Raw genomic sequence first — 26,973 nt, 5'->3', positions numbered from 1 at the left:
GATTTTATTCTTTAACAGTGTGAAGGATAACACTTCTCATAATTACAAATATTAGATTCGAGTACAAATCCTGTTAATAATATCTGACACCAGTCATGTCATCGTGTAGGTGTCAATTACTTCCATAATCAGAGGGAGCAGTCTCATCTGCACTTAGACGAATGTAATTGCATTCAGTGTAATTAGAGACATGCCTCCATAATGACAAGCCCGCATCTGGTTTAATAAGGCTAATAAGTGACTTTTCCAATAGATCGGGCGTTGCCTGGAAAACATCATATGACACATCAGATAATGAAAACTTATCTGGCGCTTATTTTAGACGGCACTATCTTCCGGAGCATTCACTGCATACCCCGAGATTCTTCACCCTGTAGCATCAGATTCAGACTAGTGCCTGCTTTTTGAGATACGAATTAACACAATCGACACCTGTTCACTGTCACGCTCGAGCAGAAGCGCGAGTGCGTGTCCGAAGAGAGACGGAGAGCTCGAGAAAGTAATAACAGTTGAATCATGAAGGCACATATAGTACGTAGAAAAGACAGACAATACATTTAACAAAAGCTTATTCGATACAAGGATGGAGACGGTTGCCATCGAAGGCAGTGAGGCTGGCAGGCTTTCTTGTTTGTTGAGCTGTAAGGAGATTACTTACCACTGGCCACAGCATCTTATCCCCCAAATCCCTCTCTAACACTAAGCATCCTCCAGCAAATACAGATCCCATGTTCCTTGCTGTTGCCACCCGATTCTGGCACTGTGCTTCATTCTGTGTGTCAGGATACAATCAAGACAACATAGAACACAAAAGAGTACAGACACTAACATCCAAAACAAAGAGAGGACTCAAAGAGGGACTTAAAAGATTAGAGGAACCCTCAGTGTGGCGGTAAATCAAAAGCAGGGAAATGTGTACTGCATGTAAAAAAGAAAAAAGAAAATTTGGTTTCTGAAAATAGTAATTACAATTCATGTGTCTGGATTTCACTACGTTGCCTTCCAATGTATGTCACTCCACAAAGCCACTGAAAGTTTTAATTAAGATTTAAATACATTACAAATGGTTAACAATAAAGTTATTTAAATTCAGGGCACAAACAAGTTACATGTTATATTGTTATGGCTGATCACTGTATCATAGTACATCTTTACGGTGTACTATGGTACTTCTTAGTACATCTTTGTACTATAGTACAAATATTTACGTCTCTGTACCATCTGTAATGTATTCAAATGTTTTTTAAACTTTCAGTGGCTTTGTGGAATGACAAAGTCAAAACCGCAACTTTACGACCAGTCACCTACTGTTGTGTGTTTGTGTGTGCGTATATACATATAAATATAGTATGTTTAACTGTGCTACGAGAATCACTCCTGCCATCAGAAATTAACACATTTTTGCAGATTTAAACTGGCATCATCTAGTAAAATGACAAAATCAAACTGAGTGGAGAAAAAAAAAAGAAGAAATCTGCTAAATTCTCCCAAACAACCCTTAATCTTCCCATCTGTCCTGTCAATAACTACACCAGAGCATACTTTGTCTAATCCAATTTATTCTTTCTCTGTAAAAGAAAAACTTGGAAAGGGGAAGCAAAGGGTAATGCAATGGAAAACAAAAGCACATCATTTTCCACATTCATCTTCCCATTTTGTGACATTACAAACAACAAATGCAGCTCTACACTACAGTGTAACTAAATATGAAATGCAAAAAGGGTTAAATAAACGTTTCCTTTAATAGCATTTTATGTTCATTCCCTCCACAGTCCACCAGGAAAACATTTTGACAGTAATTATTGTATGACTAACTCTGCTCATATGTTACTCCATTTTCAGCAACACAAAGAAAGACAGAGAAGGTAATAAGAGGAAAAAGCAAAGCAATCAATAAGGGAAAAGATGAGAAAAGGATAGTCAAATGCAGGGTGCAGGTTAGCTCATCATGCTAGCAGAAAATTAAAGCATTGGGTATAGGAAAGAAAAAGGACAAGCAAGAAAAATGAAACTCAAATAATAGTAAGTCCTGTTTCCAAACTATGGAAAAATTACCTTAAACAATGAGGATAATTGAAATAAAGGGCTGAGACTTTAAGAGAGACCTCAACTGAGAGAAATTCTGCTAAAACTGAAGTGTAGAGCAACCTTTGATTCTGCCCGCTTGTGCTCAAACTGAACTACAGTGAGCACATAGCAGAACGTAAAAGTGTGTGCATTATTATACTGGTGTGAGAATGTGTACAATCATACATGTACACATCCAGCACACATGATCCACTGGTTGCTGGAAAGGAGTATGGCTGTGAAGAGAAAATGCCTTCATGTGGTGGGGTGATACGGAAGAGACAAAGAGGAAGACAGAGAAAAATGCTCAACAAATTGTCTCGATCAATAACATCTCAACGTTAAAGAGATCAGTGTGCAATCCAAGGACAACTAGCACAAATCCCACAATCAGTGTGTGTTGAGTTCACACTGAGACTTCTGAATTTGGATTTACAGCATCAGTGCAGTTTCATTGTCCACAATGGCAGAAACAACTTCACAGCAATCTTAGATCAGTGAAAAAGAGAAAGTGGTGGGAGAAGGGGCAACAGTGGGCTTTGATATCCTGAGGTGGATGATTTAACAGGGGTTTGTAATTCTAAAGGTTTATAAGTAAGTGGTGAAGGACAGCCAGGGGGTAAGACACTGACTTAAAGTGAGGCTGGCGAGCTTGGTTTGCTTCGCAAGGTCCATGCTTGGCACAGAGTAGAAAGCAGCTCTGTCAGACTTTGAGGTAAAGAACGGTCTCTAAACAGCGCCAAAGCAAGTGTACACAAAAGGTATTCATCCCTTACTCCTCCTCTTCATCATTCTTTGTGGTTGTTTTTTTTTTTTAATCTTTTTTTGAGGTAAAGAGTTCTGTCTCAAACTGGTTTCCAGGGCAAACCTTTGCATTTCGTCTCATCATCATCATCCTTTCATTCATTCTCATACATATGTGGAGTCAGGAGCTCGCAAAAATGTGAAGAAAGTATTTACTTAGCTCTTAAATGTTCTTTCATTCCTGGGTATGAGTATTTTTCAAAAGGCATCTTAGCAGTAGGGACAAAAATCAAGCCAACAGAAGCCAAAAACAACCAGGACATGGGAAACAGTGGGGTTTAAAAAAAGAAAGAAGAGAAAACAGTGGAGGTTTGTATCCAAAAAACCTGTGGAAATGCTGAAAAACAAAATAGAAAAAAAAAAATCCCCAACAGCGCTTAGACACCGTCTGATCACTGAGATTTTTCAGGAGCATTCCTCCCCGATGCGCTGGCATGAGCGGCCCACTTTGCGGTCGAGCTTGACCATCTTTAGAACAGCCTCCTGACGACCTCGGCCCAGATGGTCAAACAGACACTCGTGTTGCTCTGGGAGCCGATGGAGCATACAGAAGACATAACCTGGAGGATGGGTGAGGGGGTTTGAATGCACGAGAGACAGAGCAGTTAATGCGACATGTTCATTGAATGTTCAAATGTTACTGCAGCTAAAGAAACCAGCAATAGCAACCTCCCTTAGATTAAACTGCTGCCAAATCCAAGGGGTGGGACCCTGGTTAAACAGCATTCTGGATTCAGTACTTGAACACTACTGAACCGTATGAACTGAATAAAACCAAGGATCTTAGTCATTTTCAGAGATATTTCAGTTGCTGTAAGATCTCTCTTACAGGTAAATTGAGCTAAGTTAGGGAGACATGAGCAACTACAGCCCTTTCTCTCCCCACCCTAGTGAGTCAGATGGAGTAGATTTTTCTTTCTTCTTTTCATATCATAGGTCAATGTATATTCTTGTAGCCATTTATTCTTAAAAAAAACTTTTTGAAGAAAAAAAACGACCATCTTCAGTCTTTAGAAATGACCAAGGGCAGATAATAGTTATTGTCTTTACATGTCTTTGTAAACCTGTTATTACCAGAAAACTTAGTATCTGTGATTGCTTCCTCTTTTGACTCCATTACACAAAGACAGACAACACTCATTTCTCTCTTCAACTGTCTGTACTGCAGCGCTCGTAACAGAAGAGCCTGCCACTGGTGGAGGCTCGTTAGGCTCAGAGAGGCTTGTTAGCACTCATTGGCTTAAATTAATTCATTAATACACATAATAACACTGCAGGCGTTCAATGAGCAGCTATGAAAAGCCCAGTTTGACAGCTGGTTGCTATGTAATTAAAACCTATGCGATTACATTGCACACAAAGGGAGTGTAGTGAGAAAGTTGAATAACATTTGAGTTTACTAAAAACAGAAAACCTTACTTGATCTGAGATTCATTTATTCATAATTTGAGAAATAATTAGGCAATAAAACATTTCAATTTCACCACTTGGCCTAAATTGAATGTCTTCTACTGATAAGCCAGAGACTTTACGATTGAGCCTTAACAGGCCTCCACAAACTCCTGCCAATGCTGTGTCACTTAAGCGTTAGGCAAAAACAACGGGCTGGAAGGAAATGTAGTAAATGGAAATGCTTTTGGATAATAATAAAGAAACCCATGAGTGTTCATTAATGTTGTTACCAAGTCCTACTAAAGCTGTCTGTATTTATTCTACATAAAGGTAACAATGTAAAAAAAGACTGAATTTATATCATATTTTTAATTTGGCCAAGTCAAACATATTTCTATAGAAAAAAAAAATATACATAAAATTTCATGAAACCACCACAAACTGTCACTAAAGAATATAAATGTTGTGCAGAAATTAAATTAAATTAAAACTAGTCAATGCAGTTGACTATTTGGGGTTTTCACCATAGCACAACATTCCATATGCTGGCTAGATCAACCAGCACAGCCATTATGTGATTACAATGTACCATTTACCTACAGAAAATTCAGAATACCGCCACCTATTTTCCACAAAGAAAATTACATCCTACAAGTTCAGGATGAAATAGATTTGTCATAGATAGATGGACTTACTTGGTGAATGCAATTGTCCTTAATGGTAGTGAAAGCAAGGTTTATAGGGGATCAATATTATTAATATACCACTGTGCAATCAGTTTAATCATCATCAGCCCCATTCAGACATTCAAAAATGATATTGCAATATATATTATTATTATTATTATATTATTGCCCGGCCCTTGTCAGTGTTTTTATGTGTGTGTTCGTCTGTGTTTGTGACCAACAGAAGTGGCGAGTTAATCAAAGCTCAACTAACGCTGCTATAAATGAAATAACAGTTTAACCAGAAGTAGAAAAAAGTTATTATATGTTAACCAGTGTGACTATTGTGGCAGTGGCTACAAAGTGTAAAAACACTGTAAAACTGCAACGTCAGCTAAACTGGCAGGCTCCACGTAGTGCTGATGACAGAGTACATTCATGTATGATCAAGAATGTGGTATTTTAGTCTATAGCCAGAATAAAAGCCCAATTAGAATAAAAATGTCATGTTAACATGCCAATCTGAAATCTCTGATTCGATATTCTTTTTCGAACGAGAGGGCTGGTATATGCCAACCATCATTCAGATCAGTGTTCATATAAACAGTCGGTCCGACCATGACTTCCTGGTTTGAAGCTATCACGAGTCTGATCCACGTAAATGTGACATACTTCCGTTTTGTAACTTCTGGAAAAAGATTGAAAATTCCACTCCAAAAAATAGTAATGAACAGACAAAAAAGTCACAGACAGGGAAGAGGAGGAAAATGTGACAGATATATACGACGAGCAGACACATGCAGCGTTTGTTAACTATGGAAGCAGAAGTGAAGCTTCTTATTCTTCTGCTCATGTCCAAATAGTAAAATGATGGAATCGTAAATTCCAACAGGACCAAATCTTTTCAGAATGAAGATATATTGCACATGTAAACAAAGCAGTGCAATACCAGAAGTCTACCGAGTGCGACAACATTGGATCAGATACTTTGCAAGAGCTATCTTTTCTTCCCCATGTACAATTTGAAAAGTGTTTGTGCCATCAACTCATTATCCGACCTTCTTGGCTTACATTCTGTACAGCCATTAGCATAGTAATCTGCAATTACTGCAACAGTCAGAAATCACTGTAATTGCCAGCAATTCCCCTTCATTCTGCAAAAAGCATGTTTTCATAGTAACCACTGGGCTATTAAGGATGGATGGCCCATGCACTAAAGCATTGCCTGGTGGGGGAAAAAAGGCAAGTCAATTTCCAATTTAGAAATTAGTGTGTGGTTTTAAGCAGATGGTCTTTAAGCAGCGAAGAGCTGTGACTTTTTAAGTACTTCAATTTGTATGCAAACAAGTTGATTAGCAAACCAAGTATTGGTTTAAACTGCATTAGTGTTTGTGGTAATTGGATTATGTTTTATGTGTGATGTGAACCATTCAGGCTTTCTGTAATGGTCCCCCAAGGCTAGCAAAGGCTCAAGGTCATTGACATTACTGTCGACACCACAAACACAAGCACACGTAACACATGAACGTATTTGAATCTATCTCAAAAGGCTATGACTATGTTACCCTCCATTTATTTATGAGGCCAGTACTGACCACTGCCAAATTAATCCAATACAACACAAGGTACACATTGTCCTTTATAATGGCTGCCACTATTTAACATGTATGCTATGGCTCTTCTTTGGTCTCACAGTGTGTTCTAATGTATGTCAGTGCACATAGGTGTGTGATCGTACCACAGCGACAGGAACCCAACTCTTGTTGTACCAGTTCCAGTTTGGTTTGGCAGCGATGGCAACGTTTGCGGTTCCGCTGTTTGGAGCCACCACGAGACGAGGAAGAGGATGATGATGAAGAAGACGATGACGATGAAGACCCCTGTCTCTCTGGCACCACACCCACTCTTGCTCGCTTCTCAGGTGGGGCATCACTTTCTGACTCTGAACCTGGAGACAAATATAAGCACACAAAAACCCTTAAAGCTGCTGTATCCACATCACTGTTTTCAACATGTGTACTTTCAGGATTTCTTCCAAAAACATTTACGTTCATATTGATCCCAAATGTCAAGACAGGGCATCAACAAAAATTAAAGCCTTTTACACAGACTAAGAAAATTAAGAAATCAAGTATTCTGTTGTCAAAAAATACAAAAGTTAATCAATCTCCTACTAAGTGTTTTAAAAAGTCGTCTGTCCATATATTTGCATCAAACAACAATTACAGCATTTATTACTCCCCGATTTGCATATTACTTCAAAAGGTATTCATCTCCTGTGTGTCCTATAGTGTAGCTTTGCCTGAAAAACATCAGGTAAGGTCTCAAATAATAGTCTCTATAATAACTTACATTTCATGTATGAAGACATTACCTGTAATTTAGTGATGTTTGTAACTGCAAGAGAATATATACAGACTGGGACAAAAACACCTTTAGAAGCTTTAGAAGTTAATGATTATCTTGCATTAGATTAAATTCAATCTGGCAACTGAATAGGAAGAGCACAGAACATTTCTAGTGGTCTGCTGGAATTTCAACTTCGCTTTTCTCATCAATCCTGCAGACTTTTTCCCTGGCCCGGCCAAATGCAGATCAGCGCTCAATAAATCTCTGAGAACTAGGCCAAGCTGAGGCAGCCAGATCCCCGTAGCCTGCTCCATCGATCTTAGTGTGTGTGTGTGTGTGTCTATACATGTGTAAATGCATGTTGTGAAAAAAAAAAAGGTTTCTTCTTCCCCAGGCTTTTGTTACCGAGGTAAATCTCTGTGGCCAATTTGCACAGGTCAAAACATCAAATTTAACCAAGTCAACAACTGGCATTTATTTATTTTTTTTTTGGTCTAAAATTAGAATAGTCTTCTAAAGTCTACTATAAACTTAACACAGTTTTATTTTAGAGTGTAAGAGGCTGTTAACTGGTAAAGTAAAAGACTGAATTAGATTTACAGAGACCGTAAAAGGAGGCCACAGCAAAATGTTAAAAATGATGCTGTGTGCACATGTGTTAAGGTATGGTGCTACCATGATCCCTCTGCATCAGGCAAGGGATCAACATGTTCATAGCACCGTAGCATCATCTCGCCTACTCTGCAGTTAACCCTAAATTCATGTGCATGTGTTCAGCACACTGTGTCACCTAACAAGGTGAAAGCACAGTGAAAGGAAATAAACAGACTACTATTTAACATGGTCAGCATATTCTGACCATATTCTGATAATGATTATAGTAATAAAAGCTAATGATGCTAAATGCAAATAAAGGCATATTCCAGTCTGCATGTTCCTGCAGCATCGGTTTTGCATCACACATACACAACTTCTACCTGATGTGACTGAGCTAACCACTGAGTTACATTACTCCTTTCAGTATGAGCTTTACAATTTGTATTTCTATATCATACGTCTCGGGTATAGTTCTGTGCAGATACTCCTCATAACCATGTTTCCCTGACATGCTCCTGTCAGCCATCTCCCCTGAAAGAAAAATGAAACCTCCCATTTTGTCTCAGTTCAATGCTGCTGATGTAAATGAGTCCCACATAGTGTAAAACATAATGATGGACATTGTAGAGCTGAGGCATACCTGACTCACAGGAGCGCTTTGTGGGAGAAGAGAGTGCCCCGAAGAATGGGTCTGTGCTGGATACTTATGATAGAAAGATATAGTGAGAGAAAGGGGCGAACGTAGAGCAAAAGAAAAAAAGGAAATGGGGAAAAAGAGCAGGCATAAGGATATTAAATCTTTATTGCAACATCTCTCATACAAATGTAAAATTAAAAGCATCTTGCTTTATTGATTCACACCGATAAACCACGTCATTAAAAGGTAACCGATTATAAAGTTGTGGCTGATTACTGTGTTTTACTATGAATAATTGAAAGCTCAATGTAAGTTTTAAGTGTCATTAGAGATGGTTAAGTATAATTTACTTCAAATACTGCTCTGCAACAACATTAAAGACAGTTACATGTTTAATGCAGTATCTGATTGGTGTAAAACTGACCAAAATAAATCATATCAAATCCAAAGCATGTAATTGAAAAGAGCATGAAATCATGAACTAGTAAATCCCAACTGAATAGGTTAAAAACAGGTTATTTTGAAAGTCACACAGGGTATATATGTAACAGCCTGAGGACACGAGCTGTGAAACAGGTCTCTGCTGGTTGCTTGGATACTTGGATGGATACTCTTTTCACATGGTAAGAGGATCAAAAGACCATGTTTTAGAGAGTATGAAATCTTGGGTTTTTCCCCACAATGACTGTGATGGATATGTGTGACAAGGAGACTGCGATACGCATATGTGAAGACTGAAACCAGCAAGTAGACAGTTGACTGCATACCTGATCCCTACAGTATGTATGTAGTGTGCAGGCACCAAGTACACAGTTGGCATGACAACCACTGAACTGGTCTGATGAAGGTAAGGAGGAGTCTTTCTTTACTTATTTGTTACTGTTTGCAATGATACGTGATACTAAATGCATTGTTCATAATAATGACAATATTACAATCAGGGATGCACAATATTATCGGCACGATATTGGTATCTGCCGATCTGCCAATATGACTGACTACAACAGCAGGCTAAATAGGCTCCTCCCCCCTTGACTCTTACACCGACGCCTTTGACAACGATTTTTATGCTCACAAAGTACATTTATATCTACATCTGCTGCGACATGAGTATGCAAATCATCATGTTCACAATTATACATATTAGTCACTGACTTTTCCAGGTACCAACATAACCGCATTAGTCTAAAACTGCAGCTTAGGCCGATATATTAATCGCACATTGATAAACAAATATGAACGTAGTCTGACCCTTACCATGTGAAATACAAGTCAGTTCCATGCATTGTTCTGTCAAGTACTTCTGTATATTACTAAAAAAAAATTCCCTCTAACATAGAACTAAGTTCATGTCGACAGATTTTTCACAAGCTCCACACATCCTTTTGTTGGCCACTTTATTGTCCTGTCCTGCATCGGTGTCTGCAAATAACCTTGTCACTGCAGTGATGACTGATGCCCTGACACTTGTAGGTGTCCTCTTAAAACCTTTACTTGTGAATGGATACCCTTCCCTATCATTTTCACTATCTGTGCCATGAGGACAAATATAGCCAAAATAGGGGCACTGCAGAAACATACAGCCCACTAGAGGCTACAATACTCTGCTTCTGTCCACATTGCACAATTTTCAATATCCATATATGCAGGCATTTTAAAGTGGAAGTGCTCAACTATCCATGCTAACAGAAATGGAAGATTATCATGAACAATGGCACACGTCACTCTCGAAATAATAAAGGCCTTGGCCCACTACTATCTGCGCTGAAGAGACTCACTAATTTACTGCTGTCTTACCATCCTGAGAAGGTAGAGATGTCACTCCCACGCCTCCTGGTGAAGGCTCCTCTGACGTCTTAGGCAGCGACATCATTGACTGACTAATGCTGCCGTTTGTTTCATTACAGAAGATGTCTGCTTGGCTGCTGCTGGAACTTGATGAGGCCTTTGGGGCACAGTCAGTGTCTGGCTGCTTCTTCTGAATGTCTATAAAAAAAAATGAATGCTGTGACATTTGTGTGTACTGTATTTATAAGCAACTATATACTGGAGTAAGGTTATTTTGTTTGTTAAGTTGGGCACGTACACTGACAGAACTGTTTGAATTATATGTAGTTTGAAACGCTCACCTATAGCACCGATTTCGTCAGAAAATGAACTAAAAAGGTGAAAAAGGACAAAATATTCTGAATTCTGAAAGATGTGCAAAAGACCCACACAGGAAGGTTGTGAAAGAGCATTTATAAAAGAGGAAACATCGCTCTCCTTATATATGGATAGAAAGAGTAGAAGTAGCTAACTTCATTATGGTAGTCAAACTAATTCCAACAAAATTGCAAGGTCTCTGCAGTGGACAGACCCATCTCCAGTCACAAGCACCACCAGGACTCACACTGGCCAAAGTTAGACACAAGATCAGTCGAGCAAATAAACACAGCAGATTAAGAACTTACCTGCAAAACATTTTGAGCAAAGATTCATAGTTTTGCTCGACCTGTTGAAAAGAGAAGACAGAGAAATGCACTCAATGAAAAACAAAAGTCATACACTTCCAAATCGCTATTCAGAGTTCCAAATAAATGGAGAATGAGAAGTACGTGTATTTTGCTGATGGGTATCCATGCAAGAAGAGTAACACGCTTCCATCAGTCTGAGTCAGAGACTTACTTTCATTTTCAGGATCCAGGTAAAGACAACAAGTATGACTGCAATTCTCACTCTTGTAAACACTGAATTCATGCTAGAGGAATGTCAAGGTCTACAATGATTTAAGTCAACTGATTTAACTGAAATGTGACTTTTGTTATGACCACATGAATATCTTTTAACCATTGCAGGGCTATTAATATAAAAAATCCAAGTAGAAACCTAAAGAATATAATTTAAACTACACAATATTTTCAATATCTCTTCGTTTTACACAGTGATTCTCCTAAATGTGTTTTGTGCTCTCATCTCCCTGCCCATTTACACTAGGGCTGCAACAAATGATTATTTTCTCGATTAATCGAGTAATCATTTGGTCAGAAAATGTCAGAAAATGAAAACCTAGAAAGGATGATGTTCTGAAATGTCTTGTTTTGTCCAAAAAACAAAAACTATTCTGTTTTAATGATTTCTTGGCGAAACCCAAAAATATTCACATTTAAGAGGCGGAAAAATCGGAAAAATTAAAGTCCTTAAAAACACTCAAACCGATTAATAGACTGTCAACATAGTTGACAATTAATAACCGATTAATCGAGTAGTTGCTTCAGCCCTAATTTACACACACACACATATATCTATATCTATAGTCCACTATTTTGTCCCCTTTTGTACAATCACTGCAAGGCTTTCAAACCATTTTAGAAAAACAACAAGAACCTCCCGGCCCACTTCTTGGCATTTTTCAAAATTTGGCATTGGGCAGAATTAGCCTCAAAAGAGGAGGTTTAGTTACCCTTTCAGAAACCTCACAATTGTCATCATTCCTGCGCACAGGCAGTCTACTAACCAACTGCTTGCTGCTGCCACCTTCTGATAATTAATGCACCACAAATTAGATAGTTATTGGAGAACGATTTTTTTTCAATCATTGCAGTGATTGATAACATTAGGTTTGCCTTAACTGATTGACTTTTTATAATAAACACACAATTCAATAATCGAATATTCATACCCATCCCAGACACAAACATTAGCTGTTGTCATTAACTAAATACATTATAAACTTGCAGTTTCATTGACACAACTCCTTCACCACACATGCCTCTGGCTGCCCTCTAAATGGGCTCCTCTCATTTCCTCCTAAGCCCTGATAGGAAATGGCTACAAACTGACCATGACGGTCACTGCTATCAGTCACATTCTATTTATTTTTGGGCGCTTCATTGCACACCTTTGCCTCATTTCTAAATGTTGGGTCAGCTGCAGTCAACCTGGGGGCTGTCTGTCAGACTACCGTGTGTGGTAGTGGGGAAAAACAAAATCAGAGCAGGAGGTTCTGTGAGGGTAGAGGAGAAATCTCATCATGAGACACAAGCAGGGAGGAAAGTCTTCACTGGATAAACATATCCAGTTGTCAACCTTACAAAGTAGAGGTAATCTAATCACACATTAATCATGAAACTAAATAGAGTGAGAAAATACATGCAGAGCGGAGACAACTACATGCTTGTGAGTGTTTCATGCTTGGCCCACTGCTATTACTAATGAGTGTCAGACTGGAACAAACAGGGGGATGAGCTCAGTTGCCTTAGAAATTCTGTTTGAGTGATATGAAGGAGCAAAGGTTTGGAGGCGAGATAAATTGTTAAAGGAATAAAGTTCTACGAACTACTAACACCATGATCACCGAAATTAAGATAAAATTCGGAAATATAGATACAAGATCAAATATAATCAAGTAAAATTAATTAATGAAATACATTAACAGACTTTGTTCAATTAAGTTTTGTTTTTTTTTAAATTAGGAATAAAAAGGGCACTTGAAAACCAATACAAACCAGTTTTAACTGAACAAATATTTACACAATCAACGAAAATGACATCCTCAACTAAGAGCTATATATACAGTGACATAAATACAAAAGAATGCCAGGAAACGAAGGGTCATGTTGTCCCTCATAGTAGCTGCTCTTTAAAATGTCATTAAAAAAAAAAAAACTGGAATACTGGGAATGAGGAGTAGCTTATTATTTCTGCAGTGCAATCTCTGCCAGTTAGGCAATTGAGACATCTAACAAATACACAGCACTACACTACATAGCAAAATAACTTTTTAATGAAACAGTCGACTACATTATTACTGACAGGACATAGCAATTCTCTATAGCCTTTGCAACAGCAATCTTCATTCCCTGATATACTGCAGATTTGTTTTGTGTTAATATTAAATCATTAGAAAAGCAAGTTTACATCTTTAAAAATCATTTCATTTCACATGTAGCATCTGGCTTCACAATGGACATTATAACATATTTGCTTTTATCAAAAAGTATATCTTCTGTTTGAATATGACATGTAGGGCGTTTAATAATTAACAGGAAAAAATTCACTTTACAATTAAGGTGGTTATTTCTATACCTCAGTTACGCCGTCTTGTCCCACCCAACAAGTCAGATTCGCTATCGCACCAAAAAAAAAGGAAAAAGGAAAACTATGACAGATGTACTCTCAAGGGAGATGATGGCAGTTCCCCAACACAATGGTCCCCCACAGCAAATAGCTTCACACCTTTTCCTGCTTTTTTTAGTGATACCCGTCTATGATAATCTATCATTCATAGAGCTTTTTTTTTTTTTTGCTGTCAAGCACCGTTATCAGCTAAGCGGATGGGTTAGTTTGCTGGTGGTGACAGCACTGCATCTCCTGTCAAATCAAGCAGAGATGACAGATGTTTCTCTGCACCATCCTCAATGTGACTCCTAACTTTATGATTTAATTGTGCTCAGAATTGACTGTTTTATGAGAGTCTCCACAGTTTGACTAGTCTTAAGTAACATGATTTGGTCTGTGAGAGCTGCAGCTATAGTGCACAGCAACAGCACCTGATCACAAAAGGATGACAGCTTATGTCACAATGGTAGAACTTTTTATTTTATATGCAAGTATAATACTGCAAACACCTCTAATCATAGAAAGCAGTGACCATGCAACGGTGCATCAGGGAAACTCAGTGAAGCTTTGAACTAAATCAGTGTCATATTAATTGCACAGCAGTATCAATAGCTATTTAAAAAATGGGTACAATGAGGAAAAAAAGAATACCGTGACAGCCCTATGTACCATGAGATGATTTGTCAGCTAGCACAGATTTTGGAGATAATGGGTTTCAGAATTATTGTCGATCAGTGCAATTTCTATTTTGTCAAGAACAAGGCCATGGAGGATACGCCAAAGTTCAAAATAATGGTTATTACAAATTAACTCCTATAAAAATGGGACACAAACACACATTACGTTAAGAAATGTTACAATTAATATACCGTAGCGTTTAATACCGCAATTAATTGTGAAATCACCAACTCAGACCACTAATAACACTGAATCATAATGGGCTTTGGTTTTACCTGTGGCTGCTTAAACCACCTTCAAAGTTTTACGAGGATTTCATAGCATTGCCACTTCTCTGGTACCAGGTGGTCTTCTATCGCTTTATCCTGCACATGAAGATCTCGGGCCTGCTGTGCTGGTGCGAATCCTAGCCTGATCTGAAGGCTATCCATCATTTTGACAGATTAAACACTAAGGGCAATCTACCATAACTTCAAATAATTCAGACACAACTAGGGATGTAACGATTACCGGTATGACGATAAACCGCGGTAAAATTCCCGCCACGTCATGGTTTGTCTCGCGAAAGCGAGTAGTGTGCAGACGACACATACCGTAGCAGACCAAAATGTGTTTGTTTCTGTGTTTTTTTATTTTATTTTTATGCTGTGTACGATCGCTGCTACTTAATTATTATCCGACACAGAGTGAGGACCTGTGTGTGTGTGTGTCAGTCAGTCAGATGATAATTATTAATAATAATAATGATAATAATAATCATATAATATAAAATATATTTTTTTAAATAAAACTTGGTTAAAAGATTTCAGTGTGTGTGTTCAGTACTTTTGGAACCTTTTGAACACATCTAACAATACCGTGATAATATTGATAACCGTGATCATTTTGGTCACAATAACCGTGAACACCATCACCTATAACAGTATCAACCATAATCCTGTAAATAAATATGATAGTGCCGGTAAGGCGCCACTGACCTGTAATAGACCCGCCATTCACACAGGTAGACACGTAGGCCTTCTCCATTTTCAGCGAGTATATCATGGAGATAACTACATCGATGCAAAAAAGATTACCCTCAGAATATTTGGGCTTTATCTCTGACCTCGACACCTTACTCAATGCCTCTCGCTATCCGGGCTCTGACAGTACATTGAAGAGCTATGGACTGGAGGCCTTGGAGCGCGTATGTGACCACTACGTGTCACAGAGAGGTGCAGCTTTGCCACTGGTACAGAGGGAGCAGATGCTGTGGGATTTCCACCCGATGGAGCGAGTGCTTGCAGGATCCCGAATTGCCGACTTTTGATCACTTACCTCGGAGAAATGTTCCCCGACTTCAAAATTTTAGCTGAACTGGCGCTGGAGATTCTCAAGTGTGGCAGAAGAATGCAGTTTCAGCCTTTAGAACAGCATTAAAACGGCCATTAGAAGTCATTTGTCTGAGACAAAGACACAGAACCTAAGGACAATGATGCCTCTGCAACAGTCTCTCTCTCCCTTGATGCGTCTGATTACGCTGAAGCAAGCACCAGGTATAAGTCCCTTTGAGGGACCCAAAATAAACAGAACTCAAACTGGGTAAAGTTTGAGTTCATTCAGGGCAGGCTACAGAAAGTGAGCCAAGTTCAGTTTAATTTGTTGTAAATAGCTTGATCACATTTTAATTGTGATTGTCTAATTCTGTATCTTTGCATCATCCGTCTCTCAAGTCACACAAATAATTGCAGACGTCTACTTTCACGTTTCTACAGTAAATAAGGTATATAGGCTTAGACCCTGTTCACACGAGGACGCTTGCGGGTAAAAACTACAAAATATTTTATCGGAAGTGCCTTTCATTTAGACAGTGACGGCGCTTAAAAATCTGAAACCACACTCCAGAGTGGAAAACATGAATACGCTCCGCCGTAGTGTAACCATCTACACTGTCAAGATGCAAAACTCTGCTAAGATCTGCTCACATCACGTACGCGTTTACGTCACATACATGTGCCATTACAGGGAAATAAACAAACATGTCGGACTATTTCCATGGGACGGACCTTCAAGCTGCTCTGGCAGCTCTAATAAACGTACAGGAGTCTTTCCACGAAATGTACAGGTTATATACAGATAATATTACTGAACAGAGAAGGATCTGTAATCTGTTTTGCTTTTTGCGGAAAGGAAGGAAGATTCTGCGCATGCACTCATACATGGCGGTGTTGTGTGACAGTGAATCACAGCGCCACCTAGCCGCCTGGCATGCATACCCAATCGAATTCCACACACTTTTGCGTCAGCGTATGCATGCAGATTTCCTCCCAAAAACTTTTGCGTCTTCTGTTCAGACCGTCATCATGTAAACGTAGCCTTAGATGGTAACAGGAATCTTAACTCAAAGTGAGAAACAATAAACGTGCATTTGTGATAACTAAAACCCAGCTGTAAATTAGCCAATTACCAAGGCTGAGAGACCACTAAGATTACTGGGTTGTACAGATGTTGAGATTTAGCATTAGCATTAGTGTAAGGCAATCCAATCACTAGTGGACAATGCTGAGTATGTCAGGTCACACAATATGACAGTGCATCATGTATAACAACTTGTAATCACTCACTAACCAAGTCCATAGGCCAATCAATCCATAGGCTTTTCCATCCCGTCACTTGATTGATATACAGGGCAGCCAGTCAGATGACATCTGACTTTTTCTGACACTTAGGTCACTGCGCATGCGCAAACAACGGCGCTAAGTGCAGCAGCAAAACTAACAAGATAACTAGCGAGTTACCTCCAATTTTTAGCCCTAGTTTTTTTCTCTTAAACTTAAGAAAGGGTATTAAATGAGTGGGGGAGCTGGACCAAGTAAAAAGACAAAAACTTATCACTTTCATACGGAATGGGAGGAGGACTTTTTTTTCCACAATGACATTTTCTAAGTGCGTTTGATGATCATTTGGTGTGCTTGAGGCTGGCTGTCAGCAGCTACTGTCCGGACTATGCATCCCTGGCTGACTCCATTCAGTGCAAGTCATCAGAGTAAAGTCAGGTAATGACAAAAAATGTACATAGTTCATTGTGTTGTGTTGTGCAATATGGGCTCATGTGGTTATGCAAGGTACATCAACATACATTGTACATATAAAGAATTCTCAATACATTTATAAATAAATATATGTTTTGCATTTTTGTAGTAGGTAGATCATTTTGACTTGGTCATTTTATAGGACATTTAAGTAGCTCGCATGCTGATAAAGTGTGAGCACCCCTGGGCTATATCATTGCTGTAGATTATTTCACATAGCACAGATGCAGCCAAAAAGGAGGCAACTTCTGTCACATGGACAAGCTTTAGATATGACAGGTTTTACACAGAGTAGAAAACCTTACAATTCAAGACAGCTCCTCAGAAAACTACTAACCTCCTTTGTAATCTATACTAGAATCATGTGACATTAGAGTGCTGTTCAAATCAGAATTAGAGTCTACGGAGCCACAATTATTTACAGCCACATCCCAGACTCACACATGGTAAATATTTATAGCATACTATTTGGTAAACATTCAGGAAGATATAGAAGTATCTGGTAATGACAACTAGTTTGCAAAGACATGGTATTGGCTACTCAGGCAATAAAAAGGCAAGAAAAGGTAAAAAAAAATTCATTTCTACTAAGTATATTAGGTTTAGATCATTCCACACAGCCATACAACCTATTGTCATTGACTGCAGAACACCAAGGTTCATTTTTTTAAGCTGCAGAATTCACTTCTGGAACATTTCAGGGGCGCTCCTTGCTGTTTTCAACCACACTCCAACCTGTTGCACACATCTTGATTTGCTAGCAGAGAACAGCAGTTGTGCTTCCTCCTTGCCTTCACCTAAAACTAATTACTTCCTGTGCAATGTACATGATCATCAGGGACATGACATTCAAAACACAAAACACTATGCTATACTGAGAAACACGGGGGGGGCACATATATAAGCATTACTGCTTATTTTGAATGAAACACTTAATTATAATTAAAAAAGTATGCACCACAACTTTGGATCAAAAAATATTTGAACAAACATGTGTAACATGTAGTAGAGCTTATTGGCAGAAATTAAATATTCTGTGCTTCCATGTTTCCTGCACAAATGAAGAAAAATTGCATCCTTGCTGGTATGGAAAGGCCACAATAGTTTCCTTAAGGGTGTTGGAAATGGAGGGTTGGGTGAAGGAGTCATTTGTTTGTTCTGCAGTCTAGCACATTTTTACACACTGGACCTAAAAAACTGTAGTGCATAACTTTGAAATACAAACCAAAGTCTATTGCATTCAAACATTGTCACACAAGTTCAGACAATGCTGACTGCGCCAATCAGCTTCACACACACTGTGTTTCTCAGTATATACACCAGTCTTTAGATCTCATGTCAACCAGTGACATTCCCATGCTGCGCACAGGAAGTGACTAGTTTTATGTCAAGACAAATGGAGGCAACAATAACACTGCACTACAGAAGTGAGATAGATACAAACAAGTTGGATCATGAACAAAAACATATAAAGCACTCACACATGTTTCAGAAGTGATTTCTACTCCTCAAATAACCTGTAACAAAATAACAACATCAACCATAACAAAAATCCCCAAAAGTTTTACACTACATTCAAAATAATAATAATAATTAGAGCTAATAAGTAACATATTGAGATACGATTGTATGGTTACACCAAAGACTAATATAATAATGTATGTATCTTAGAGCTGGTGATTACCACTACATTTGATGAACAAATACAATTCACATGAGGACAAATGCGCTAAGGAAACCTTACACCCATATACTGTCAATTAACACATACTTTATTATCTGCATTTCAGCCAATCTGAACTGGCTCATCTATCAGTGCTTACTTTGCCCTAGACTACATGGTGTCCTCCCCAGTCCACTTTACGGTTTGACAAACACCTCAGAGTGTTACTTTAAACCAGCTGCTCCATTTCTAAAATCAGGACTTTATGGTCTTAATTAGCGCAGTCACACCTGTCACATTATTCTCGTCTACTCCTCAGGGAGAAGTTCACCGAAGCCAGTTGGTGTTAGCTCGTAGCTAATGCTACAAAACAAAGGGGAGGGGGTACTAAGAAAAGCAGCTCATCCCTCTTTGAGCTGCTAACACTAGAGGCTAGCAACTGTGCTAGCAGTCGTTATAGAACTAAAGTATTTAAAACAAGGGGATACGTCTTACCCCCAGAATCCACAAGGGCACCGCGGCGGCATGACGTTAACGTTACTCGGTGGCTTGCTGCCCTCGCTCCCCGTATCCCCCATGACGGTCTTCCGTGTGAGGCTCTCCTTGAAGCAGGTGAATCCGGGGATGGAGCGAGGGCCTCGTATTTGCCTTTAGATCCCCTGGTTGTGACAAGTACACAGTAGATACCCCGGCCGGATTATCCTTCCGACTTTCTCTGTACACAGGGATAAATGCCGAAAGGAGCGGCACGAACCCCGTCAAAATTACACAGTTCAAATCGACATTAGGGTAGCGGAGCAGTCAGAGCCTCAGACGGACGGAGCCACCAGGGGAATCCTCTGGGCCAATCAGCTGAAGCAACGGGACAAACCACTGCCACAGAGCGGGGGCGTGCACAGTCTAAAGTGAAGCGGAAGCGTATGAGTGAAATTAATTGTGATAAAAAACAAAACAGTACAAATGTAATAATTTTAAGCGTTGTACTTGCTTGATACTGTTGAAAGTAGGTACGTTGTACACTCCAAAGCATTGTTTTCAAAGCATTGAAGTGCATGAGTTCTATAATTAATATGGTATGATCCAGACAAAAGCAGAGTCTGATAGTGAAACGGAGCAGCAATGTTCCTGGCAAATACCCCACGGATGGTTCGTGGTAGATTTACTTACTGTATGTATTTATTTATTTATTTATTTATTTGGGGTGGTCGTCGAATGATATCATGTGAGTTATTTAAAAACACATGCAATAACACACAAGTTGTAACAAACATGCTCTCGGAAAAGGGCTCATTTACTTGTTTAAAATAAACGTTGGAAAAAAGGGGAAGGTATCATATCATATTAAGGCTATTGATTTTGCAGAGCTTTATGAATATGAAATTCCGGCATATAAAAACTTGAATCTTTCATGGAAAAGACCAACTTTTTGTGCTGTAAATGGAAATGTATGGCCCAAATCACAAGAAAAAAGTCAGTCAGTCAGTCATCATCTACCGCTTTATCCTCAACCAGAGGGTCGCGGGGGGTGCTGTGCCAATCTCAGCTACATCGGGCGATAGGCGGGGTACACCCTGGACAGTTCGCCAGTCCATCGCAGGGCCACACACAGATAGAGACAAACAACCATTCACTCTCACACTCACTCCTATGGTCAATTTGGAGTGTCCAATTTACCTATCCCCACATTGCATGTTTTTGGACTGTGGGAGGAAGCCGGAGTACCCGGAGAGAACCCACGCACACACGGGGAGAACATGCAAACTCCATGCAGAAAGGCCACAAGAAAAAAGGAGAAGGGAAATTAGTTTTTTATTTGAAACTGTGGGCCACAGGGTGTATATTGGTGGGCAAAATCTAAAATAAAATTGAGAACATAATTAAGTGTCTAACTTAATAGTAAAGGGGCCTGTACATGGAACGTAGGATTTGTCCGTAATCTGGTGAACTTTGTTTCTGTACGTGTGACACCTACTGCACGTCTGTCAGTCCTGTGCTGTAGGAGGAAACCTGAGAACCCGGAGAAAACATGCAAACTCCATGCAGAAAGGCCCTTGTTCCGACCTGGTCTTCTTGCCGCAAAGGCAAGAGTGCTGTCCACTAGACCCAATTTATGATAGATTTATTGCATCTATCACCAAAATTACCAGATCCAAATCACTTATCCAACACATAGTTTCAGAGGTTACAAATACTTGAGTAGTTTTATTTCAACATACTTTTACATTTACTTCAGTATATATTTGAAGAAAGAACGGTACTTTTACGCCGTTCCATTTGGCTCAGTGGCGGTCGTTACTTTATTTTTTAATAATATCTTCTTTTTTTTTATTACATGTGCGATCTATTTCTCTCCCTGTTGGCTATGGCTGACAAAATCTTGCCAATTAAATGCAGCCAGTTGACTAGCGGCACCAGCTGTTAGCCTCTCAGCTGTTAGCCTCAGATTTGGGCTCCAAGTGGACTTAAAACACACCAGCGGCTCGTTGTTTACTGTGTCCAACACCGAGGCTCTGGTCTCTGGTTTCTGGTTTCTGGTCTCCCCAGTCTCCGTGTTTCTGTTGTACACTCCGGACGCTGGGTTTCAGCTATCAGTTGTTTTAGCTCAGCTGTCAGCTAATTTATTGTGTATTGTATTGTAGTTAAAGTGTGACGTATTTAATATAATATATATAAAATAAATTATATTACAAATAGTTAATATATTATTGTTTTAGTTCAAGGGTTACTTATTGTATTATAAAGATCATATTTATTGTTTTATTTAAAATATTATTATTTAACATTAATTTGAACATTGCTGTTTTATATTATGTTGTGTCTTTTTTGTATTTTGTGTTGCTTTGAATATTTCAAAAATAAATCAGAAGAAACTCAGTACTTTTCTTGAGTACTTGAGTAGTCTTTTCACTGCATACTTTTGTACTTTTGTACTTATTATTAACAATTATTATTATTAATAATAATTGTACAGTAATTATTTTCATACTTCTACTTGAGTAATTATTATCTTAAAGGAACAGTACTTTTACTTGGGTAATTTTTTTGTCTACTCTACCCACCTCTGCATAGTTTACATTTAAGATTCAAGATTCAAGATTCAAGATTCAAGATTCAAGATTCTTTATTGTTATTATGCAAGCATAACAAATTTTCCTCCCGAGACTCTCAGCACACATTGAAATGAAAAGAAAATAACAAATAGAAAATTGATTTCACAGCTCTGGGGAAGCTGTCTCTGAGTCTTTTGGTGGAGGATGTGATGATCCTGTACCGTTTTCCTGATGGAAGTGGTGCAAAAAGAGCGTTGCCCGGGTGGGTGGGGTCTTTTGCTATCCGTCTGGCCCTCCTCTGGAGTCGTGCGGTGTAAACAGAGTCCAGATCAGGCAGACGGCGGCCCACAATCCCCTGTGCAGTTCTCACCACCCGGGCTAAGTCCTTCCTGTTTTGTGACGTGCATTACAAAGTAATGTGTCATAACACATACCTTAGTAGGACAACTATATAGTCCAGAGCCATTATGTCTTATAGTCACAAGCCTTTTGTGTTTTGACAAGTCAGAGTAGCTGCTTTTAGTCACTATTATGTCTTGTAGAGTTGCAATAATACATTGGCATTATCTTTCGGCTTGATATCATTGCAAAATGGAGACCTATTATTACACAGCCACCTCCCAAATATTTATTTAATTTGACTTTTTGTTCTCGATTGATCAAACACTTCCTCTTATGTGTGCATCTGTGTGTGCTGGAGGAGGAAACAGTGACTCTTTTGTCTTTGGTTGGCTGCTGAACTGCACAGAGTGGTTTAGATGAATAACCTAATTTGCATATGATTTTGATTTTTAATTGTAGTAGTTCAACCCAACATGTTAACTAAAATGACACAATAAGCAGGTTTTGGCTGTAAAGCGAAACCAAGTAATGGGTTATCTTGTGAGATTTCTAAATGTTTGGTTCAAAATGGTTGTTTAAAAATGAGCGTGCAGTTTTGTTTAGGAAGCCAAAATGTTGTATTTTGCTGACTTGACAAACGACTACAGCCATAGCTGTCTGGTTTGCAGCTTGGGAATGGGGTTGCTTCATGCTCACAAATATTGACAGTGCTGTCTGCACCAACAAGAAATAGCATCAGTGAATTTTGTTTTTCACCTCAAAACGACTTTCAGAAAAATGCAGTGCTTTACTTTAGAGCCAGGAGGTTTGGATTCCCCTCAGTAACACCTGCCAAGAAATGGCTTCTCTCTGCAGGGAAGGACAAGTAGGCTCTGGGTGGAATGAAGATAGATAACTGAAGGTTCATTAGCTAGTCAGGCACAGGGAGGGGTGTATCGCAGAAGACTGCAGAGTCTTGTTAAGAGTCCATGTTTCAGTACGGGACCAAGAATTCCACCATAGTTGCTCATGGTTTCTTTGTTGACATTAAAGTCACCTAATGACATTTTTATTTCTGATGGGTGTAATTCAGTGAAGTAAACATGACCGTGGAAAGAAGCCCGTTCTGTCCCCGCATTGGAAAAGTGGTGGTTGGTTCTCTCCAAAAGTCCAGCCTCAGGCTCGGTTGTCCTCTAGAGATTTGCAGAACACTTCAAAGACAGATCCCCTCCACTTACATACCGATACCCCCTCCCCTGCAATAAACACGAGAACTTAAGGAATTAATTAGACACTTGATCAAACACGGGTTAGTGAATTTAGCTCACTGAAGATGCCAGGAATAATGTAATCGTATGCTGAGTGCTGTCATGAGGGGTATCTTTGATATGTATACAGCCTGTATTTCCTATCAGATCCAGCATGACAGCTTACATTGGCTGTCTCTTGACCCCTCTTTTATTCACAGAGGGATAAGAAGAGAGGGATATTTTGCAGGCTTTACTCCTCACACTGCGGGACAGCACCACAGCGCTATAGAGATGCAAATAAAAAAGAAATATTCTTATACCAACTGCTCCTTGAAGCCCTGTTCTTTAAACATAGTTTCTGCCACAGGGGCAGTTGGCTCACATCAAAGAAGTAGAGGCTCTAATAAATTGTCAAACATCATATAAATCTATCATAGGTGAAAAGGTGAGAATCTGTTTTGTATCTATGTTTAGGGCAACCCAGTACAGTGCCAATATCCAAAATGTTACCTCTCTATACTCATGCAGAAATAACACCTCTATTTCTAGTGACAAATCCCATCCATCATGTGTTGTATATGCTGGATACGCAGCTGTATTACACCACGTGTCGATAAAGAGTGTTGATTCATGGTGTCTTCTCTGAGAGGTGGGCTCTCTTCTGCGTGCTGTAAATAGATTGTATGGGAAATCTATGTGAACACATTTGTCCATAAATGAAAGTCTTTCTTATCTTTTAATGTCATCCCCAGATAGACATGCCGGTTGTTATTGACTGGAGGTCAAGCAACATGTCACAGCTTCTTTGCTCTCGGTGGGTATGTCAGAAAACAGGATAACCCAATTTAACGAGATAAGTGTGAAAACTATGTTATGGATTGGAGGGAAATTGTCTTTTTTTGACAGAATATGTGATATGAATCGATGACTTAGGGCTACTAATGTTTACAAAAATAAAACTCCAATAATAAAATCTGAGCGGGCCTGGAAGACAGCTGATGTGACCCCTCTTAAATTATTTCAAGGTCAGTCTCTCATCCCATTCTCCTTTGCTGCATATACTGTATTCCACCTGTTTTGTGCTGATTGAACAAAATGGCTTGATGTTATTGTACAAATGCTGTTTTATTATTATTCATTGTGGCATTTTCTGCTGCACAAATCCTCAATGGCAGGCGAGGAAAACCATTTATGACAGGAACCTGAGAGATCATAACTGAGCTGTGAAGCAGCAGTGGCTGTAGGCAAGGTTTAGAAGTACACAGGCAGGATAAACATCAGACAGGTTCCTGCCAGGCAGCCACTAAAAGCAGTTAAGGCAAAACGCCTCCTCCAAAACAAAATATTCCCCCCTCAAATGTTTTTTTTTTTTGTTTTTTTTACCAATGCCTGCCTGTGCACTTCTTTCTCTGTCACCTTTCTTGCTCTTTTCCCACATATATTCATAAACACACACACACACACAACAGTTCAGCCACTGACTGTGTGCAGTCTCTGTAGTGAAGCCACCCGTGCATCAGGCTGCGGAAGCCAGGAAGCAGCCCGCTGATCAAAGCACTGCTAAACAGCCAGAAACTACAGTGAGTGCAAGAGCGCAGCATGCACAGCAACATAATTAGCAAGCAGCGCTTTTTTACATGTTGAATTCCACTCTTGATCGCTCACATTTTCACCCACGGAGTTGTTACGCACACGTGTGCATGCAAATTTGGTGACACAAACACATAAATACCTTAACTTGTATTTACTATTCTATATGACACTCAGAGGACAAAAAATTTATAAACTGTATGAACTGTAGTTTCACCCGAGTCTCGGTGAGATGGCATCAGCTATGGATTGATAAGTTGATCCAATAAAGAGATAGTTCATATACTAGTTTTTAAAAGTGTGGTTGTATGAGATATTGACACACTTGCTGGTGTGCCACCATTTCAGTGACTCAGCCTAGGAATCAGATACTCGGTCTCATTAATAACATGGCTGCCAGCAGGGACAGAAGAAAAACAAATTTAGCCAATTTACAAAAGGCTTGCCTAATAAAATTTATGCGTGATTAAGTCAAGATATCTTAAGAATATGTTAGCTATTTTATTAGTCTTTTCCAGCTGGTAACTGGAATTTAGCCTCACAGCAAGAAGAAGCTGGTCAATTTGCATCCAGTTTCGGGCCCTTCTATTTGCATGTTCTGCCCGTGTGTGTGGGTGTGTTTTCTCCAGATTCTCTGATTTCCTCCCACAGTCCCACAAAAAAAACATGCAGGTGTTAATAGGACACTCTAAAGTGACTGTAGGTGTGAATGTGACAGTGAATGGTTGTTTGTCTCTGTATGTTTACCCTGCGATGGACTGGTGACCGCTCCATGATGTACCCTGCCTTTCGCCCTGGGTCGCCTTTGGCATATTAAGCAAACGGAGCTCCAACACTTGTCTGGACTCAGATTGATTTTATCTGAAAAGGTTTTTTGTTAAATATTTTTTCAAAATAGATCACATTTGAACGTACTTATGGAGGCAGCAGTGGATCAACAACTCCTGTGTGTTGTGATGTAATTGCTGATTTTCTCTATGGACTTGGGAAAGCCAGTAAAGACTTGATCATGGCGAGGACACTGCAAACGTAAGATATCGTACACTTGAGCAGTGTCTAAGTTAAGTGTCTGGAAATGGCAACGAATTATTAGCTCACGCAACCACACTTGGAAAAACCTGAATTATCCCTCAAAAGTTAACAATGCGAGGTTGTTGGAGGAGAGATCAAAGTAAATACAGAGAAAATCTATCATAAGAGCCAAAGAGTATGTGTTTAAGAGTGCAGTGAGAGACAGAGAGAGAATAATTGAAACAAAGGCAGGAGAGAGTTTGATGAGGAGAAAACGTGTGATGTGACGATGTGAATTATTACAAAAAGAGAAAAGAGGGATGATAGTAAAAACAAAACCCTCCAATATCCAGGTTAATTAATTTTCTCTGCACTGAGTGATGAACTAGTCATTGCAGAAGTCATTTTAATTGTAAAACCCCTTTAAGCTGACAGATAAAACAGAGGTCATCTCATGTTATTAAGAATTTATCAGCAGCAGTCTCAGCACCTTGGGCTCAGCTCATCCACTCCTGGAGCTGCTTTAACAGAGAAATGCATTTTTTTTTTTTTATCAGTGAGCAACTTTGGTAGACTGCAGGAAGAGGGAGAAAGGCAATTCAAGGTGCCAGGTGGTTTGGATCACGGATAGAGTGTGACATAGTTTGGAAAATCATTCAAAAGGGAGCCTCAAATGTGCGAAACACGCCTGTAAGAGGATCCTCTTCTGCAAAAAGGATCGCAGTGGA

General features: G+C 39.2%; 1 protein-coding gene across 1 annotated transcript; it reads right to left on the bottom strand.

Annotated features, from left to right (window-relative positions):
- Positions 1-1,539: 1,539 nt before the first annotated feature.
- LOC131459471 (AN1-type zinc finger protein 3-like) lies at positions 1,540-19,874 on the bottom strand. The gene is made up of 6 exons (XM_058629341.1): positions 19,519-19,874; positions 10,965-11,005; positions 10,309-10,497; positions 8,515-8,577; positions 6,667-6,876; positions 1,540-3,431 (listed from the first exon to the last, which is right to left on the bottom strand). Exons 1-6 carry the CDS (start codon positions 19,599-19,601, stop codon positions 3,277-3,279), a joined length of 741 nt encoding a protein of 246 aa, XP_058485324.1. The 5' UTR covers positions 19,602-19,874; the 3' UTR covers positions 1,540-3,276.
- Between the last annotated feature and the right edge of the window lie 7,099 nt (positions 19,875-26,973).

The sequence above is a fragment of the Solea solea genome, chromosome 5, assembly GCF_958295425.1.
Source record: "Solea solea chromosome 5, fSolSol10.1, whole genome shotgun sequence".
NCBI lineage: Eukaryota > Metazoa > Chordata > Actinopteri > Pleuronectiformes > Soleidae > Solea > Solea solea.
This window is presented reverse-complemented; position numbering and strand designations above follow the sequence as displayed.